The sequence below is a fragment of the Trichoderma virens genome (assembly GCF_000170995.1).
Source record: "Trichoderma virens Gv29-8 chromosome Unknown TRIVIscaffold_87, whole genome shotgun sequence".
In the NCBI taxonomy this organism is placed as follows: Eukaryota; Fungi; Ascomycota; class Sordariomycetes; order Hypocreales; family Hypocreaceae; genus Trichoderma; species Trichoderma virens.
Window position 1 is genome coordinate 36990 of NW_014013662.1, and position 18561 is coordinate 55550.

At 43.5% G+C, this 18561-nt stretch overlaps 9 protein-coding genes across 9 annotated transcripts; 6 read left to right on the top strand and 3 right to left on the bottom strand.

Moving 5' to 3' along the window:
* Nucleotides 1-181: 181 nt before the first annotated feature.
* On the top strand, nt 182-819 carry TRIVIDRAFT_76398 (uncharacterized protein; the record flags this gene model as incomplete). The annotated part of the gene is made up of 4 exons (XM_014096552.1): nt 182-275; nt 332-384; nt 440-508; nt 565-819. The coding sequence occupies 4 exons, from the start codon at nt 267-269 to the stop codon at nt 638-640; spliced, it is 207 nt and encodes a 68-aa protein (XP_013952027.1).
* A 1415-nt stretch (nt 820-2234) lies between these two features.
* Nucleotides 2235-3871, top strand: TRIVIDRAFT_76400 (glycoside hydrolase family 5 protein; the record flags this gene model as incomplete). Its single annotated transcript, XM_014096553.1, has 2 exons — nt 2235-2389; nt 2448-3871. The coding sequence occupies one exon, from the start codon at nt 2481-2483 to the stop codon at nt 3738-3740; it is 1260 nt and encodes a 419-aa protein (XP_013952028.1).
* Nucleotides 3872-4651: 780 nt separating this feature from the next.
* TRIVIDRAFT_44846 (uncharacterized protein) lies at nt 4652-5852 on the top strand (the record flags this gene model as incomplete). Its single annotated transcript, XM_014096554.1, has 5 exons — nt 4652-4713; nt 4779-5011; nt 5071-5143; nt 5202-5292; nt 5355-5852. 5 exons carry the CDS (start codon nt 4652-4654, stop codon nt 5850-5852), a joined length of 957 nt encoding a protein of 318 aa, XP_013952029.1.
* A 334-nt stretch (nt 5853-6186) lies between these two features.
* Nucleotides 6187-7036, bottom strand: TRIVIDRAFT_194355 (uncharacterized protein; the record flags this gene model as incomplete). Its single annotated transcript, XM_014096555.1, has 4 exons — nt 6187-6406; nt 6462-6741; nt 6811-6894; nt 6934-7036. 4 exons carry the CDS (start codon nt 7034-7036, stop codon nt 6187-6189), a joined length of 687 nt encoding a protein of 228 aa, XP_013952030.1.
* Nucleotides 7037-7628: 592 nt separating this feature from the next.
* TRIVIDRAFT_67061 (uncharacterized protein) lies at nt 7629-8579 on the top strand (the record flags this gene model as incomplete). The annotated part of the gene is made up of 1 exon (XM_014096556.1): nt 7629-8579. One exon carries the CDS (start codon nt 7629-7631, stop codon nt 8577-8579), a length of 951 nt encoding a protein of 316 aa, XP_013952031.1.
* A 1452-nt stretch (nt 8580-10031) lies between these two features.
* TRIVIDRAFT_44495 (uncharacterized protein) lies at nt 10032-11149 on the top strand (the record flags this gene model as incomplete). Its single annotated transcript, XM_014096557.1, has 3 exons — nt 10032-10196; nt 10248-10499; nt 10559-11149. The coding sequence occupies 3 exons, from the start codon at nt 10032-10034 to the stop codon at nt 11147-11149; spliced, it is 1008 nt and encodes a 335-aa protein (XP_013952032.1).
* Nucleotides 11150-11245: 96 nt separating this feature from the next.
* On the bottom strand, nt 11246-12646 carry TRIVIDRAFT_44963 (uncharacterized protein; the record flags this gene model as incomplete). The annotated part of the gene is made up of 1 exon (XM_014096558.1): nt 11246-12646. The coding sequence occupies one exon, from the start codon at nt 12644-12646 to the stop codon at nt 11246-11248; it is 1401 nt and encodes a 466-aa protein (XP_013952033.1).
* Nucleotides 12647-14609: 1963 nt separating this feature from the next.
* TRIVIDRAFT_45094 (uncharacterized protein) lies at nt 14610-15596 on the bottom strand (the record flags this gene model as incomplete). Its single annotated transcript, XM_014096559.1, has 1 exon — nt 14610-15596. The coding sequence occupies one exon, from the start codon at nt 15594-15596 to the stop codon at nt 14610-14612; it is 987 nt and encodes a 328-aa protein (XP_013952034.1).
* An 808-nt stretch (nt 15597-16404) lies between these two features.
* On the top strand, nt 16405-17268 carry TRIVIDRAFT_67064 (uncharacterized protein; the record flags this gene model as incomplete). The annotated part of the gene is made up of 1 exon (XM_014096560.1): nt 16405-17268. One exon carries the CDS (start codon nt 16405-16407, stop codon nt 17266-17268), a length of 864 nt encoding a protein of 287 aa, XP_013952035.1.
* Between the last annotated feature and the right edge of the window lie 1293 nt (nt 17269-18561).

An 18561-nucleotide genomic window follows, 5' to 3' on the forward strand; every position in this document is an offset into this window, starting at 1 on the left:
ACTGCTGCCCAATGTGGCTTGTAGAAATGGATACGTCCGTACATGTATGTGGTTTAAGGCAACCACGTCAATATTGCGTGGTCCCAGTTGGTAGTTAGCGCACTTTAAAAAAAAATATCAAGGGGATTATAAAAGAGGCCATCATGAACTGTCCTGGAGAGTTTTATTCTGTATCACAGCAACATCCACTTACTCCAATAACCTACACAACACCAACACTCTGAGCCAAACTTCTCGCATTTGACCTTTGTCTTTCCACATTCACAATGGCTCTTGTACGTCCACATATATCTGCCAAATTGCTTTTCCGCATCTAACAGAATATTCGCAGCAATCCGTTCTAGTTCGCCCTCACGAAACCGCTGATCTCAACGAGCTTGAGGTGTATGTGTTTACCTATTCATTTGAAACATTATGATAGGCGCTAACCTTATCAAAGTTTCATCGAATCTCTCATCAACCAGCCTGTCTCTTCTACCGCCTCCAGAGTCCCGGTCTTCTCTTTCAAGTATGTTGAAATATTTCATTTCGCTTTGAGTGACATCATCGCTAACTCCAGCATAGGACAACGGAGGAGAACGTCAAGTTGATCAAGGCCAAATTCGGTAATGACATCATTGTCGATACTGAAGACATTTAAGCAAACATGCACTCGTCATGCAGCAGCATCACTAATGACATTCATGAGCTTGGGGTATATAATAACCAGAATTCGACAGGACAGGGTCTGGTAGTAAGGGAATAGAGTGAAACAGAAACTCTAGTAACATATAAAATGGAATAACATAGAATATATTAAACATATCTTGTATCCTCGTGACCTCCATTCTCATGGTTCATTGTATCCATCAACACTTCCTATGCAATTCTAGGCATGATTTTGCTTTGCATCACACCCATCAATTTGACTATTTTTGTGAATTTCTTTATCAAGAGAAATGAAATCAGTGACCAGGAGCATTGATATAAAACAAAAGCACATAGCCCGGTGGTCTGCATGATCTTATAGGATCGCCTCTTGCTAGATGAAGAGTAGATTAACTCAATCCCCGGGTAGCGTAACCCAATTAATAGGGAAATACAATTGTAGTGTATTTTCAAGACAATTATCAAATGCAAGTTGCGGATCGCTGTATCGGGGCGGAGCCTGCTTGATCACCTTATATTAACCAATTAAAATCTTTCCATTAAATTGGAAACGTGTAACACATGATTGTTTCTTCTGCACTACATATACTCTAAAGGTAGGGGGAAAACATTGCGCATTGGCCAGTATGTATTTAAAAATTGTCGGGTCTGCCTTAATAGATACCAAATAACAGGGCTACTGGTGCTTACTTTACGTATATAAGCTTCTCCTTCTTATCTAGAGATTGTGGATTAAGGGGTTTAAGCAACTATCAGGAGATGCAAGGACTATCCACCACACCAAAGTAGCATCTCCTTGCTAACATTGCTTCTAGAAGCACTTTATTTGGAGCAGTAATTGCAGACATATTACTATATTACTACACATAAATGTTGAACATATGCCGCAGTACATTGGACATCTACACTAGTTATCATTAATCATCTGGAACATAGATTAAGGCTGTAAGGCATCATCACATCCGTTAGGCTATATATTCAGTAACAGTTGTTGCTGAATACTCTCTTCTCTACTGTTTCAAGAACCCTTCCCTTATTTGGCTGAATTCGAGGCTTTGACTAAGTATGTAGGATTTCAATTGTTCGCGTAGTGGGGTTAGTTGCATCAAGAGTTTTGCCGACCGGTTATACCGCAAGGGCTGAAGTGAGGGCTGAGAACAGGTTGGTAATAGTTTCGGCATGTAACCTTGTGGTCAATTTGGTGCCTTTCTGCCTTAATATCTATACTAAATTAGCAAATAAGACCCCTGCATATAGGGTTGAAGGAATACACTGTCGCTGTAGAGAACTTCAAAAAGCCGAAAATTTCTTATTCAGGCTCAATTCCCGAGTATATTGCCAGAGGGTAAGATGGCATAGACATCCACATTGTAATTTCATATACCTAAGTTACATACTCAATTGGCTACTCCGTAATGTTGCTATTGCGGAGAACTTATTTGATTCTCTCATACGTTGTCACGTCGCTCTACGAGGCCGGCTATATGAGATTAGGTGTTCAGTGAGATACGCCCGCGACTATATAAGCTCTTCTAGAACTCATATTTTCGACTCTAGAGTATCACACAATAGAATTCGAAATTCATCATTGCAGCTTCTTTCCAAATTGATCCTCTAAATTCTTCTTGTACCACCAAAGTGATATCTTTTCTACTCAACATTTGGTCACAAATCGAACTTTAGACACACAAACGTTTGTCGCTTCAGATTCTTTTATATTCTAATACACCTTGAAACAAGAGTATGCACATAATGGATGGTCAGTTGTTATGCGACCTTCAGCTAATCATGATTATCAGTAATTGATCTTTACAACACTCCATTCGTTCACAATGAACAAACCAATAAGTTCATTGCTGCTTGCAGCTACTCTTCTGGCCAGCGGCTCCATTGCACAGCAAACTGTTTGGGGACAGTGTGGAGGGATAGGATATAGCGGCCCGACCAACTGCGCCGCTGGATCGGCCTGTTCGACTCTCAACCCTTATTATGCTCAATGTATCCCAGGCGCCACCACCATGTCCACCTCAACCAAGCCAACTTCTGTCCCAGCATCAACAACTAGGGCGAGTTCAACATCATCAGCTACTCCGCCTGCCGGCTCTGGCCTAACTCGATTTGCGGGAGTCAACATTGCCGGATTTGATTTCGGCTGTGGGACCGATGGAACTTGCGTCACCTCGAAGGTATACCCGCCACTGAAGAACTACGCTGGTACAAACAACTACCCTGATGGTGTCGGTCAGATGCAGCACTTTGTCAACGATGACAAATTGACCATTTTCCGCTTACCTGTCGGGTGGCAATACCTTGTGAACAATAACTTGGGCGGAACTCTAGATGCGAACAACCTTGCCAAATACGACCAGCTTGTTCAGTCTTGCCTCTCTCTAGGTGTATACTGCATCATCGATATACACAACTATGCACGTTGGAATGGTGGGATCATTGGCCAAGGTGGGCCTACAAATGATCAGTTCACTAGTCTTTGGTCGCAATTGGCAACCAAGTATGCCTCTCAGTCGAAGGTTTGGTTCGGAATAATGAATGAGCCACACGATGTGAACATCAACACTTGGGCCACCACTGTTCAAGCTGTTGTCACCGCCATTCGTAAGGCAGGTGCTACTTCGCAGTTCATTTCCTTGCCAGGAAATGATTGGCAATCTGCTGGAGCTTTTATTTCCGATGGAAGTGCGGCAGCTTTATCTCAGGTCAAGAACCCCGATGGCTCCACTACTAATCTGATTTTTGATCTGCATAAGTATCTGGATTCCGACAATTCTGGCACACACGCCGACTGTGTTACAAACAACATCAATGATGCCTTCTCACCTGTTGCCACTTGGCTCCGTCAAAATAACCGCCAGGCTATCCTAACTGAGACTGGCGGTGGTAATACTCAGTCATGCATTCAATATCTCTGCCAACAGTTCCAATATCTAAACCAGAACTCTGACGTCTACCTTGGTTACGTTGGGTGGGGTGCAGGCTCATTTGATAGCACTTATATCCTGACGGAGACACCAACTGGAAGTGGAAGCTCTTGGACTGATACGTCTCTTGTAAGCTCATGCATCGCTCGTAAATAGTGCTGAGAAAGTGAGCGATTGAGCGCAGGCGCAAAATTTTCTAAACCTTCTTTTTCTTCTGACTGAACATAGTTTTTAACCAAGGACTTTTTGGTATTTACCTTTTTCTTCACAAGCTTTCCTCAATATTGCACATATTCTCATTACCGCTTTTTGTGATACCTATTGCAATTTCTAGCGCATGTTCACACACAGTTTAACTTCAGAAGTCTCTCGATGCCCAAGTGTTAAACCCCACTAGGATGATAGATGCTAGCAGCAGTGGGACTGCAACACTACTGCTATCCAAGCGATGGGGGACTTTTCGCTGAAGATGCTTCAATCTATGAGTTTGGGAAGATCAAGGAATACAAAACGCGCTAGGTCTTGTCGTGTTCAAGAGTTATCATATCACAACATAACAATGTTTTAGTTCGATTGCATGATCATTAAAATAAGGTAAGTAAAAATAGATGAGAATATGCCGTTAAGTAAATAAGATCATCAACAATAAATTGCATGAATCGAATAGCAGAGCGGTGGTAGGAGGGTCGTGAGGTTTATTACAGAAATCTCGGACTTGATGGCTTCTAATAGACTCTTTTTTTTTTTTTTTTTTTTTTTTTTTTTGGGGGGGGGGGGGGGGGGGCGGTGAGGCTGGGTTACTAATAGATCACACTGATGCGCCATAATTCCAGAGTTGGAATACTAACAAAGTTCGCATTACCATATTAAGCTGATGTCAAATATATGGCAACTTTTTCCGAGCTCAAAAAGGAGTCTAGCTGCATTAGTCATGCAATTATTACAATTGTGATGCTTCGTGTCTCTGCATTTAAGTAGGCTGATGTTCTGAACTAATAAACTGGTCCTTTCCCTCAGATAAACCCATCACTAATAAAATTTTAAGCAAAACCAGCCGAATTACTACGATGTGGAGCGACACTGCGATTCCTGATCTTGCTGGGAAAGTTGCATTAGTGACAGGAGGAAAGTCAGTCATCATCATACTTCCACAACTTTCAAGATTTGTTATCCAAACTAATAGTTACGGTTTAGTGCAGGAATTGGACTACAAACGGTCAAGCAGTTAGCATTGCATGGTGCTAAGGTGTATCTGGGAGCCAGATCTGAATCTCGAGCAAAACAAGCAATCGACAGCATCCTTTCTGAATACCAAACCATTAATAAAGAGCATATCATATGGCTGCCTCTAGATCTTTCTAAACCATCCAATATTGTGGAGGCTGCTCGGTTGCTTTCATCTTGGGAGAACAGATTAGATATCCTGAGTAAGCTTGCTTCCTATGCCAAATGCTATACTTTGATGCTAATAATTCTTTCTTCCCAGTCAATAACGCAGGTATTGCCGCTGAGGATTTCACAACTACTGCAGAAGGATTTGAGTTTACAATTGCTGTGAAGTAAGTAATAATATTGCCCGAAAAGCGGCATTCGCTGTATTAATAAACACACATCTAGTCACATTGGCCATTTCGTCTTAACCACAAATCTCCTGCCACTTCTTAAAGAAACGGCGTCTCAAGTTGGCTCCGATGTGCGTGTTGTAACAGTGAGTCGTTTTTGGTGCCAATCAATACAATGGCAAAACTTCCCTGACCAGCCTATACACAGATAAGCTCTTCTGCCGAGAGGTTTGCGCCGAAACATAATGTCTTTGCGACAGCCAAAGATCTTTGTGATCCTGGAACGACGAATCCGAATGACTATACTTCACGAAAGACTGTCTTTAGCCGCTATGGTGCTAGTAAACTAGCCAATATTCTCTTTACAAGGGAATTGCAAAGGCGACTGGATCAGGAAGAAGTTAAAATTATTGCTCTGACACTTGATCCTGGCCCAGTTGCTACTGATGGTGGCATGGGTGTGTTTCCTGGTTTTCTGAAGCCAGTTCTAAAATTAGTGATGAAGAGCCCTGAAAAGGGTGCCCTGAATCAACTCTTTTGCGCAACTGCAAAGGAAGTTGCAAATGAGCCACACACATATAAAGGCAAATTTCTGAGCGCGCCAGGGAAGATCAATCCTGGATCGGAAAGATCACGTAATAGTGAGTTGGCTCAGTCGCTTTGGCGGATTACAGAGGAAGCTTTAAGAACAGCCGGAATTTCTTAATTTCCTGTGTCAGTTTTTTTGTCTGTTTGAGATGAGTATAGATGTTACAAATAATAGGAATTGCTTTTAATGATCATATTGATAGCTGATGGCGGCGCCTAGCCGGATAGAATATTGGATATCTTAGTCAATATGGCACTACCAGTATACATATAAAATGTAACACCCATTAAATAGGATTGCTTAACAGCCTGTGGGTATCATGCATTTTATTTTATTTATTTATTTCTTTTTTTTCTTTTTTTTCGGGTACACTAAAATGATCCGAGTTGAGCACGATTTGGCGATTCAGTAATACAATTCTATATTTAGATATGCGGCTATCGCGTTGTTTTCATTTTTCTTGGCCAGGGATGTCGAGTTTCATCGTGACGCTGTCATTTACGATTGCTTCAGAGAATTCAACATACCCCCTCCCTTTGACAAAAGTTGCATTCCATGGTCCTTGAGCCTTCTGTTTAGCCAGCTCAGTATAAAAGGCAGCGTGTGCTGGGCCGTCAATATCGGAATATACCGGATCTCCATCAGGCTTCCGCTCATCAGCGAAGTAAAATCTGCATTGCAGTCATTCATTAGAAGTGGACCAATTATCTACTTGATTTGACTCACTTGTAACCAGAGTCCTTGTGCTCCTCTGCTAAATAGTGCATCAAATGCGCCGACCCTGCTTTGCCAACCCCTTGAGATAGTAGTGGTCGTACAACCATGAAAGGGAGTTTGTTGCCTGTATAGATGAACGTCTTGGATGATTCAGGTTGGAGAAGAGCGAAAGATTTTGTGGCCAAATGTGCCGCAACATATGCAGACACAATGTTGATGTTGTTGTCACACTGAAAAGCCGCAATCTGTTGCTCCAAAGAGGTTGAAGGTTTCAGAGAAAATGATGACGCTGCAGGTTTCAATCATTGTTACTTATGTCACTAATCGCATAATGAACGAGAAAAACAATAGAACAAACCATTATAGACTACAACGCTGGGATGGCCAAGTTCGTTTATGACTTTGGAGAATATGCCATGAATTGAGGAGGGGTCAGAAAAATCTGCCTAAATCTGAAGATGCTGGATGTCCCTTCTCGAACGTGAGACTGTCGCCACTTTATAACCTTGTGCTGCAAACGCTTCAGCAACGTCAAATCCAACATTTGGTCCGTAGCCCAAAATGAGAGCCACAGCCTGAGCCATGCTAGGGAATGAATGTAACAAACGCTGTCAAGAATATGGCCGTCTTATAAGTATTTCTCATAGTCCTAGGTCATTCATTATAGTTAGGCACTATTCATCTTATATAGATCAATCACGCTATCGATAATGTTAACCAAATGCCCTTACGCACTTGTCGGTAGCTGAGTTTCACTCATTGACCTAATATTGTGGCGCCTACTGGCCCTTGTCGGAAATACTTGCCAACATTGTGTAAGCAGTATTGCCCCCACTCCACAACCAGAGAGCCTCATTCTATCCACCCCGAGTGCTTCCTGCTTATTACTTTGTCGCCGCTCGCGGATGGTGACGGATGCTCCTGTTGAAAGTTTCATATCTTCATATAGCCAAAGCCATGCATTTTTCGTTAAAAGTTTCCTATTTTGACGTAACAGAAGCGACATATTTCACAATGGAAGTGGGAAAATATAACAGCAGAGTCCCTCTACCCGGAGGTATATATGCTGAACAGAAGTCTTTTCAAACCTGGCGTTCAACTTTTCTATACATTACTTAGTTCTCCCCTTCCAAGCAAAAAAAAACAATAACGATAAATCAAAACGTTTATTTCCATATGGGGTTCACCAAACTTGTTATTGCTGGAAGCACCGGCTGGATAGCTGACCATGCTATCCGGGCCATCTTGGCATCTGCAAAGCCCAAATATGATGTTACAATCTTGACCCGAGCCAACGGCGGCAAGGAAGTACCGTCCCTACCAGGCGCAAAGGTCATAGCGGTTGACTACTGTAATCACGATCAACTTGTGAAAATTTTCACTGGAGCTGACGCAATTCTGTCGTTTATCTCTGGTCCGCCGTCCAAAATCGTCGACAAGCTGCTGCTCAAGGCTGCGCAAGAGGCCGGTATCCGGCGTATATTCCCGTCTGAGTACACTCTCGACATTTTGCACCAGGACGCAGTTACCCTCTTAACAGAAGGTGGAAATTGGCCTGATGACAGCTCGCCCGTGCTGACAGCCCGCAAGTTCGTTTCCCTGGCCGAAGAAGGTGGGCCTACAAGTTTCACAACATTGATCCCATCTGCCTTTATGGATGGATGGCTAGAAGGAGCTTTTGGCTCATTTGACCCAACAAATCGCAAAGTTACCGTCGTCGATAGTGGAGATTTTACCTTCTCGGGATGTACTCTCCGCTACTTGGGAGCTGCCATCGTCGCAGTTCTCCAAATGGACGAGGATAAAACCAAGAATAAGCGCATACATATAAGTGAGATTCGTACTACTATGAACGAGATTACGGAAGTATTTGAGGAGACTTTGGGCGCAAAGTTTGACAAGGCCCACATTACTTCTCAAGAGCTGCTTGGTCAGCGCAATGCGAACCTCGCGGCTGGCAATCCTTTCAGTGAACTCGCTGTTACCATTCTTGTGGGTGCCTTCAACGGATGCGGAGCAGGTGACCTGATTGACGGCCTGGACTTTGATGGCGACGGCTATTTGGCGCTGAAGAAGAAGACACTCAAGGAGATGGTTATTGAAGCTTTACAGAAGATTGGCGCTTAGGATGCCTTATGTCGTCCTGGCCCGCGAGTTTTAAATAGATATCGCAGATTTGAAGGACGAGACAAGATATTAGCGGCAATAGCAAGTATCGTGATAGATGGGAACGGAAGATGTAGTATTGTCATGATGCGACCCGCCACAATAGTCTTTTCATAGACGTCGAATTTCGACTCTTTACTCTTGTAGATATTTTGGCATACATGAACGACTCTATGCGTCGTCTTCGTCTATTCGAATACAAGATACAAGTGTTTGTACTCGTATAAAACAAAAAAAAAAAAAAAAAAAAAAACTCTATTCAAAAGGCCTGGTATAACTCACACACCCATTGTTTAGAATAGGACCCAGCCCATCTTCACATCCTCCGGATTGACCGTAAAGGCTCGATACTTGCGCAGTCGTCACTAAACATATCTGCCTGTTAGATTCATCAGCCTCAACAGGAGAAAATATGCGCCAGTCCTACCAAACCGCATGAATCACAAAGAGGCGCCACCTCGTCTCTGGATGCTGCCAAAGGCTGCTTAGCGCTCATACCGCCGTGCTTACTCCATCTAGACTAAATGCTGGGCAATTAGTAAGCTCTCCTGGCTCTCTAACTCCGTCAAAAAGGCGGAGTGCCAATAGTCGCAAACATTTCGACTTAGGTTTGCTACTCTTCTTTAAATTCCTTCTTTAAGCTCAAATCAGTTTCGAAAGCCTTATAATAGTCGCTTGGTGCGGGAATACGCACAAGAAGAATTGTCAATAAGTCTCACCTCTCTTCATAGCTGCACCACATGGGTATCAAAGGATGCTGGACATGTCGAGGTAAGGGGTGTTGAACAATCTGCCTAGTTTAGAAGCTGAATGATACATTTCTATCCAGCCCGCAAGGTTCGGTGCGATTTGCAAATGCCGACATGCACCAATTGTGCTAAAGCATTTCAACTATGTAAAGGCTATGGCATGCAATTGTCCTGGCCTCGAGAGGGAAACAAGCGGCGGGCTCTAGTCAACGGTGACACAACAAAGCTAGCAAAAATGTCACAGCAGTACCGGGGACGTGACCTGATGTTTTTGAACGCTTCTACCTCAGATGTGGCATTATCAGGCGCGCTCCAGGAAAATCGCGACATTGGTAACCCTTCTTTTTGTTTTTAAGGGAAAAAAAAAATGCTACACGCTCGCTTCTAGGATATTTCACTGACTTAGAGATTAATAGCCCATTATTTACACACTTTGCAAGTGCCGCACTTACCAGTCCTTTCACAATCCCAGCTATCTGGGAATTACCAGCTGCTCGACTACTGTGGGTAGTAGAACACTTGTTGAACGGTCGTGCCGCCTAACCATTTTAAAACAGTTAATGAAACGAAAACGCGAATATTGGCACCCATCATTGACGAGTCCCTGGCTCATTTCATTATGAAAATGGCAGTAATCGGCGATGGCTCAACGATCAATTTAGTCATGGAAGGCATATTCGCATTGTCATCTCTCCTTTTGCTGGGGCCCTCAAAGAGCCAAGGCCATAAATCGCGCCTTATCTCGATGCTACAAAAGAATATAACCCGAATGGATAGAGAAAGCGTCCTGCAAAACCTGATTGCTACCATGCTCCTATATCAGTGTGAGGTACATACAGTCTTCTTCCCCATTACGAAATTTAGATGTTGAGTGGGTTAGGTTTGCAATACCGCTACACCTGGAGTGCTATGGCGTTTCTATCTTTGCGGAGCTAAGAAAATTATCTTTGCCGCTTCCGAATCAGTCACATTATATCAGCATGACTGTGCGATATTAATGGATTGGATCTATTACCATGAAGTAATGTCAGAGTTCAGCCTACGACATTGGGCAGAACCAAGTGCAATTGATGACTTTTGTAAAGGGCCTCTGGCGATACGCCCAAACAACATAATAATCGATGGCCTTACAGTAAGTGATACTGTCTATTACATGATGACAATAGGATGCTAAGATAAATCCGGTGGTAGGTTTCTAACAGAATTACTTGTCCCATGGATGTTCTTGACCTTGTTAAAAACGTTTGCAAGCGGCCATCGACTTATTCAAGCGACGATATACCATATGATAACGCAGATATGGAGCGAATCCAGCAACTCCGACAAAATATATACGGAATTATAGGAGAATATGGAACTTTTCATGAACACTTAGAGTCATTGTCGAATAGACAAGATATGCTGACTTGCCTTTATCAATACGCTGCATTGATATATCTGAACCGCTCGTTATCAAATATCTCTATATCGTCGTTCTCACACAGGAGGCTGGTGAGGGAGGGCATACTGCTTTTAAAAAACCTTGGTTTTTGTGAGAGTGCGTGGCCGCTGTTTATCATAGCCTGCGAGGCTAATGAGGATGAACAGCGTCTTCAGATACTCTCTATTCTTTCTGAAACAAACCGAGAACTAGGGCAAAGATCAAACCACATTCCTCTTATCCAGCAAATGATCGAGGCCATATGGAATCAGAACGATCTAGCTATCGAAAACGACGTGGGATATTGTAGAATTCTTGGCGCGGTGGTCTCAACGGCACCTTCTCTACCACTCTTTGCCTGAGTGAAATGATGCCTGGAGCTTATCAATATCTATATTTGATTCAGTTATGCTCGAGATCTGTGATACTCCACTCTTTCTCACCAATGCCGATTCGTTTCACTCTTTTGTCTTCCAGTTCTCTTCATAGTGAAATCCGAGTTCTTCTAAACTGGTCGCCTTATAGCCATCTTTTTCAAATTTGAGTTTAGCCTGGGGGAAAATATGTTTCTGCCAAAAGGAAATGTCATTCCAAAAAGGCGGTTCTTTCCCTTTATGAGTATGATGTGACCTCACCACCCAGTCATAAAGGTCATTGATGTATAGACCGTCCGCCGATGACGTACGGAAAATATGCAGCTGCTCTCCTTCGTCTTCATAAAGCTTCTTAGACCATTCTTGCATCGCGTCAACTGAAGGAAGTTGAATATTGTTAGACCATACAGCAGAAAACACTGCAGCTTGCGCCTCGGCAAGTGGCCAAGGGGCAGTTTTCACATTGAGTGCCGAAAAAGCTAGAGTTGGGTAATCAATGCAAAATATGTGTTTGTAAAGCCCATGTACACCGTCGCCTGTTGTAATAAGCTTCCTTTGTAAAACGGGAAGAAAAGGATAGTCATATAAGAATCCCGTGCAAAAGATAACAGCGTCGATCCCGCTCTCGACTCTTCCATCCTTGAATCGAATTCCCCGTTCATCCGCAAGAAATTCCTCGATTTCTGAAACTTCTTCGCAACCCATGTATGCTAGTCGTGGCTGAGGCGTTGGTGTTCTCACAGAAACCATTGTTCTTCGAGCTGATACTCGATTGATTTGGAGCGCAATATCAGTACCCGATGCCCCGTTGCCCACCACTATTGTCTTCTTATCTTTGAAAGACGTGGGTGTGCGATAGTCGCGGGAGTGTAATACGACAGACGGATGGGTTTCCATAAATTTTGCGATATTCTTAATCTCTGGAATAAATGGGACAGAGTAGTGCCCTGTCGCAATAACCACTGCGTCGTATAGATCTCTCATGATCTGGTTATCATGCATAGACTTTGCCTCCAATACCCAAGTGGTTCTCGCTCCCTTGGATATAGGTTCCAATTTCTCTACCTGAACACCGAATTTTATCAGGTGCCTGACTTCCTTGGCATATTTAAGAAGGTACTCCTGGATGACCTCGCGCGAAGGGAATAATAAGCTCCCTTGGGGAAAGGGCTGGTCAGAAAAGCGCATCATAGGTACAGGAATATTGGCGTAAAGCTGATCATATATCGGTGACAGTATGCTTGGGTCATGACCAATGAGGCTGTTTGATGAACTGAATCTATCATCTTTGGGCATGGGGGTCGTTTCGAGTGGAGATTTCGAGCGGTTCCATATTCCTCCAGTTTCTCCCTGTTGCTCAAATATGACGATAGAGTCGAAGGCGTTTTGCGCACGTAGATATTTCGCGGCAGATAGGCCGCTTGGTCCTGCGCCAATAATAGCTATCTTCTTCACATCAAACTGGGAAGTCGATGATGGCGACATGGTTGGAGTGAGTGGGATAAAAGAGAGAGAGGGTTGAGGAAACACAACTGGTCAATTGAACAGATGTGACTGGAATCAGATGAAGGAAAAATCAGTACGCAGGTGCGTTCAATTTCTTTCGCATTAAGGATAGAGTAGTAAACTGTCTCTCATGTCTTGGGAACTCTCAAGAGCATTTAAATGGAAGAGACGATGTTATATGCCTACCTAGAGAGGCGGTGGATTTGTGCGTTAATCCGCGCACACTGTAATTAATATTAATGGATCAAGTAAGCCTTATAGTTGGCTTGGGGGGGCGAGTAAGACTTCGCCAACCAATAGTATAACGCCATATCCAATGCTACTGAATGATTACTCTTCAACCTCAGTAATACGTGCTGAGAATTTCTATCGGCTGGTCAAAATTGCATATGCTTTATAAAAAAGGGAGTATGCTGTGCGAATCAATGACGGAAAGTTCCATAAGATGCCCGTAAAACATAATCAATTCTGAACGACCACCCCACGCAGTTTCCCAACACGATCCCCCCACCTGTTGAATGATTGGGCTTTCCATGAACCCCTAAGATATGAACTTCACCGCGATTCGACTTTGAGTATGTCGTCGATTCACTTCCCCATGAATATTGGGCAGAGAAAATTAACAACATAATCTCATCGTGGTATCTATTGCCTACCAACTTTTAAACAAGATTGTTAAACGGTGTTTTCTTAGTGTCAGAAACAGGATTTGTGTACGGTAGATTCTGATGCCTTTAGCTTGACCGATTGGCGAGCCACAGTGAAGTGTGCACCCTCCTAGCATGACCTTTGGTTAGAAATAGACCATAAAGTCACCGGAAGTCTCGCCAGGAGGGGTCAACTCTTTTACACTAGCCTACGGGAAGCGCAAGGTATGCGTATGCGCCGTCGTTGAGTAAGCCGGACGAATTCGGCTTTTTTTATGTGGGGCCAGGATATGGCACTATGGTATCTAATTGCTGAAAGGTCATAAGGTTTCTTCGAAGCGGTCCCCTCCCACTATAATACGCGCAACGACGTGATTATAGCCATACGCATCATCCTTTTGGGTTGAAGTTACACGCTAGTTGATTTTGCCGCGAGAGACTTGTTTAATTGCCCATTTGATCTCCTCGACTTTCATCACAATGCCTTGAGTTTCAACCTAAGTATCGCTGGCTAGCACAACATTCAAGATTTGTAACTGTTATTAATAGATTAAATGTTGTTATATACGATGTAAAAAGTCGCCTATCACTATAATTGAAAGGATTCAATTGTGCAGAGTTCCAAATCTTCAAATTTGGAACTTCATTATAATCTGGGTTCCATGATTAGCGCCCGCTCCACTGGTGTAAACTTGGCCATACGCTATTAACAGGACACAGTTTCCCACTGTACCCGACTATATAAATTACGTAGTTTGGATGCTGTTCGTCCGACAAGCTGGTTAGATGACAGAAAGAGCCTTGGTATTAGTTTTCATTAGAGCCACAAAGGAATCTATTAATGGGACCCTAGTCGACGAGAACCACCTGATACTTTTCTAGAACACGGAAACTTTCCGCCAGTGTGTGTATAGCCATTCTACTTTATATATAAGCCTGTAGATGGTTTTCACTTTGTTTCGTATGGGAGCAATCATATTAGATTAAAAGAATATGTTCAATTAAGATCCTGTTGAATATCATGGCCATTGAATAGCCTTAGTAGCGTCTCATGTTTGTCTTTATTTGAGATATTCAGTGAGCTTCCTCTCTCGTCTAGCCATTCCCTTTCCATATAGACATGTCCTAAACTTCTATTAATAATGCCTTACAGGAAGAACTTATTTCAGAGATATCTCATTAAGCCCCTATGACTACACTCTCTTCGCTTCTACTTCTAGGCCTCCCTGATATTGTCGCAGCCCACACAATATCGAAACGGCCTCTTAGCCATCAACTGGATATAATTTTTCTCATTAATAATTATCCCCCAGCCACTCTACAAAGTGCCTCCCGACTTCATCAGGTTCCGCAAGCATACACCAATGGCCTGCATCTATTTCTCTCACTGTTAGGTGAGGCAGCAATCCAAGGGTTTCCATATCTTTAATTCCCTGTGCTAGACAAACAACATCTTTGGTAGCAGCCACGAATAAATATGGTACGTCGATTTTGTATCTCTCAGCTGGGAGCCGCGAATCTTGCTCGTAGAAGCGGCCATCTAGGAGCGATCGATAATAACATAATGACGATTCTAAGTGATCCTTTGTCATACGCTTCATAAAATTCTCTCGCATCTGGCTAGTGGCGTACTTTTGCACGGGCCCTTTCTTGTCCTGCTCCAACCATTGTTTTAGTCCATCCTTGGCACAGAGTGTGTTCATCCACTCCATTGGTTCCGCATGCAGCGCAGTAAACAGAGATTCAGTATGCTGACTTAGAAGCGTAGGTCCAGCGACCGGATCGCTGAACAGAGACCAGTACCACCCTGTGAAATAACCAATCGATTTGATCATAGCCGGAGCAAGCTGGTCCATCACAATTGGCCCTTGTGGCGGAGGGGATGCTGGGAAGTTCAGCATAATCAGCCCAGAGCAACGCTCAGGGTGAAAGAGATAAAAGCGATGAGCAAGACCCGCGCCCCAGTCGTGACCACTGCTAACAACTTTCTCAATCTGCTCAGCGTCTAAGATGTCAATGAAATCGCTGGTCAGGCCAGATGAATTGAAGGCCTCCGGATTGGTAGGCTTCGAGGTATCTCCATACCCTAGACAGTCAGGTATAATTACCCCATAACCATGTGAAATAAGATGGCACGTTGCGAGATCTCCCCACAGTGCCGCATGGTCAGGCCAGCCATGGAGGAGAAGAATGATCGGCTTCCCACTTGATGGTGCTGATGTATAATACGTGTAGGAAAAGCCCCTCGAAGATTTGACTGTCCTCTTTGTCAAAGCGTCCATTTTATATCGTTTGCTGAAACCAATGGAATTTCTGCGTAGGGTTGTAATGGACCTTCACTATCTTTTCTTGTTTAAGTTCCCGTCAGATGTGCTAAGGCTTGCATTCCCCTCATCGTAGAAATCCGCAGGGGGGGTTTAAAGAGATTTTAAGATTCTAACAATCCAATATTACGTCACCCTTTAGTAAAAGTAGAGAGAGTTTCATGGTATTTATCATAGGTAAGCTTGACAAGAGAAAAGTATGACAAAAATGACGTAAACTCTCAGAATATGTGTGGATGCATACGCTGAAGTCATCCATCAGTGAGACTTGCATTCCACCGATGAAACGCTGCAAATAGCCGTCAAACCCTTCGTCGAATAAAGACGGGCCAAGTGTGAGGTGCATACGCTCTAACATGTTGGGCCGCCCTTCGCCGCTTACCCCTCGTCAGCCATATGTGGGCTGATTTAGTTAGCGGTGAGTTTAGCCTTAGGTTGTGACGAGAGGTGTATCACTCCGATGCATTCGAGATTCAGCATTGTCAATTCTAAGATTAGAACCAGACTTAAACGCCATCTCTTGGCCAATGGTAGCTTGAGGGAGCAAGGAAAAGTTGATAAGTCTAGCGAATATGGCATGATTAACTTAAACTCAAGTGGATATCGTATGTATGGTTCAAATGTAAATGACAATAAATATTTGATGAATCTGATCTATAAATCCTCCTATCCTGCCTAGCGAAATTTCACGGTAATTGACATGCGACAAAAGGGTAATAACTTGCATTCAGACAATTTACGACTCTATCCAACATCTATTAGCGAAATGTCGATCCTGACTTCTGGAGTTCATAAATTTCAGGGTTCTGATATCGAACTCACGTATACGGTGCGAGGATCTGGACCGTATCTTGTTGTTCAAGCAGCAGGATGGGGAATTTCCTCACAGTATCTCCAAATTGGGCTATCGCCTCTTGAGGCTGAATTTACCATCATATATTTAGAACCTCGCGGTTCAGGCTCTTCCGAGCGGCCACTGCAGGAAGACATGATGAGCAGCTCCGATATGGCCGACGACATCGAGCATTTGCGAAAGTATTTAGACTTCAAGCAAATTGATCTTCTTGGACATTCTAATGGGGGCACCATTGCGCTTGCCTATGCCCAGCGATACCCAGTGTCAGTCCGAAACTTAGTTCTTGTCACACACTGGCTTGAAGGATACGATGACAGCCACACCTGGCAACGATTTGCGAATGATCGAAAGGACAATGCATCATTTTCGAAGGCACTTGCGGCAATTGAAATGATAAGGACTCACAATTTTCGGTCGCAGCAGGAGTGGTTTCAAAGCTTACGTGTGGGATTATCGTTTTATCCTGCCAACCCAGACAAAGATTACCCCACCTTTGAGAAGGCGATGGGTGAGCCCTCATGGTGGGTTTACAAAGCTCAGTCCGCAGCCGACAAGATCAAGCGTCTTGATCTATATGCGGGACTCGATAAAGTCAGGGCTCGAACGCTATGCTTGGGGTGTTCTGAAGATCCAATCTGCTCAGAGAACGTCTCTCGTATCACAGCGGAGCGCATAGCTGGCTCTCAGTTAATTATTATTCCTGCATGTGGGCATTTCCCATGGATTGAGAAGCCAGATCAATTCTTCGCGGCCATCACCACGTTTTTGAGGTAAACATTGAAAATTGATGGGAACACAACTTCTTGGAAAAATGTAACGTCCGCACAACACTATCATTAGCTTTGGGCAATTCGGTTTGAAGGAGAATTTGATGTCTTGAAGGACGTTAAAGGGATGGAAGCCGCTTTTTATGAAGCCATAAGCAGGTGCAGAGCCAGCCAGAGTGGTCGATATGGCTCGCCTATGCACAAAAGTGGCCCAAGGCTTAAAAGCCCAAGCTGTCTATAGAAAGCACCCATGTAGTAGATTCTAATCATTCAATTATGAATTTATTATTGCTGACAGGTTACATTACCACAATACATGTGGTTGAGCTATCGATTCGATCTCAAGCACGTTTCCTTTTCTCGAAACGTCCCTAGGTAATGCTTTCAATTACGTCGTCTTGGGTTGTAGAGTACAATCCCTTGTAGGGGGTACATTAAAAGAAGGACACTTAGCATAGATACAAATACTCAAAATTTATAAGAGAAGCTCGATGACTGGGGTTGACACACCCGTATGCAATTGAGAACTCCCAAGGGATTTCGAGAGAGGTTGCAGTGAATACATGTACCCAGACAACCAGAGTAGCGTTAGAGGACCTGCTGCACTGCACTGTGTCCTCATTGATGACACAGTGTGATTGAACTTTTACCCAAGGGTTACATTCTCTCAGTTAGACATAGAAAATATCTCAATATTTTGCCTATACCTCACCCTTGTCAGCTCCAATATTCTCTGGGTCTGCATCAGGTACATATCGGAATCTCATGAAACTATATGATATCGCATTGGGGAAGCGTGTGCAACATGCAATCGTAATTCGTTGCATAGTATACTCGTATAGAGACGAGAAGTCTTTTGGCGATTCGTTCCTTGTCGAGATTTTATTGTACCCATCCTAAAGTCTAGCACCTTCAAAGTATATTGTGTTTGATGGTAGGTCAGCTACTGTTCTCACTACTGAATCCTAATCTTACCCGTATGGACTTCGTTAATTGAAATAACCAGAGAATCGGATACGATTGTCATACGACTGGGATTTGATGTGCCTCCCATTGAATGTACAGAGGTAGATATGACAATGATCCATGGGACAGTATGAAAAATAAGCTCCGGGATATCAGTTAATTCTCTCGTCTCTGAATTGGGTTGATCGGACAAGGAAATGTAGACTCTAGGCTGAATGCCTCGCTCAAGAGCGACTGTCGGAGGCACGGCTAGGAATAGTGGTGTCTTAGCCACTCATGGAGATAATTGGATCGCGCATAGTTCTGTTTCTGAGTTTAAAAGCTACACAGTACC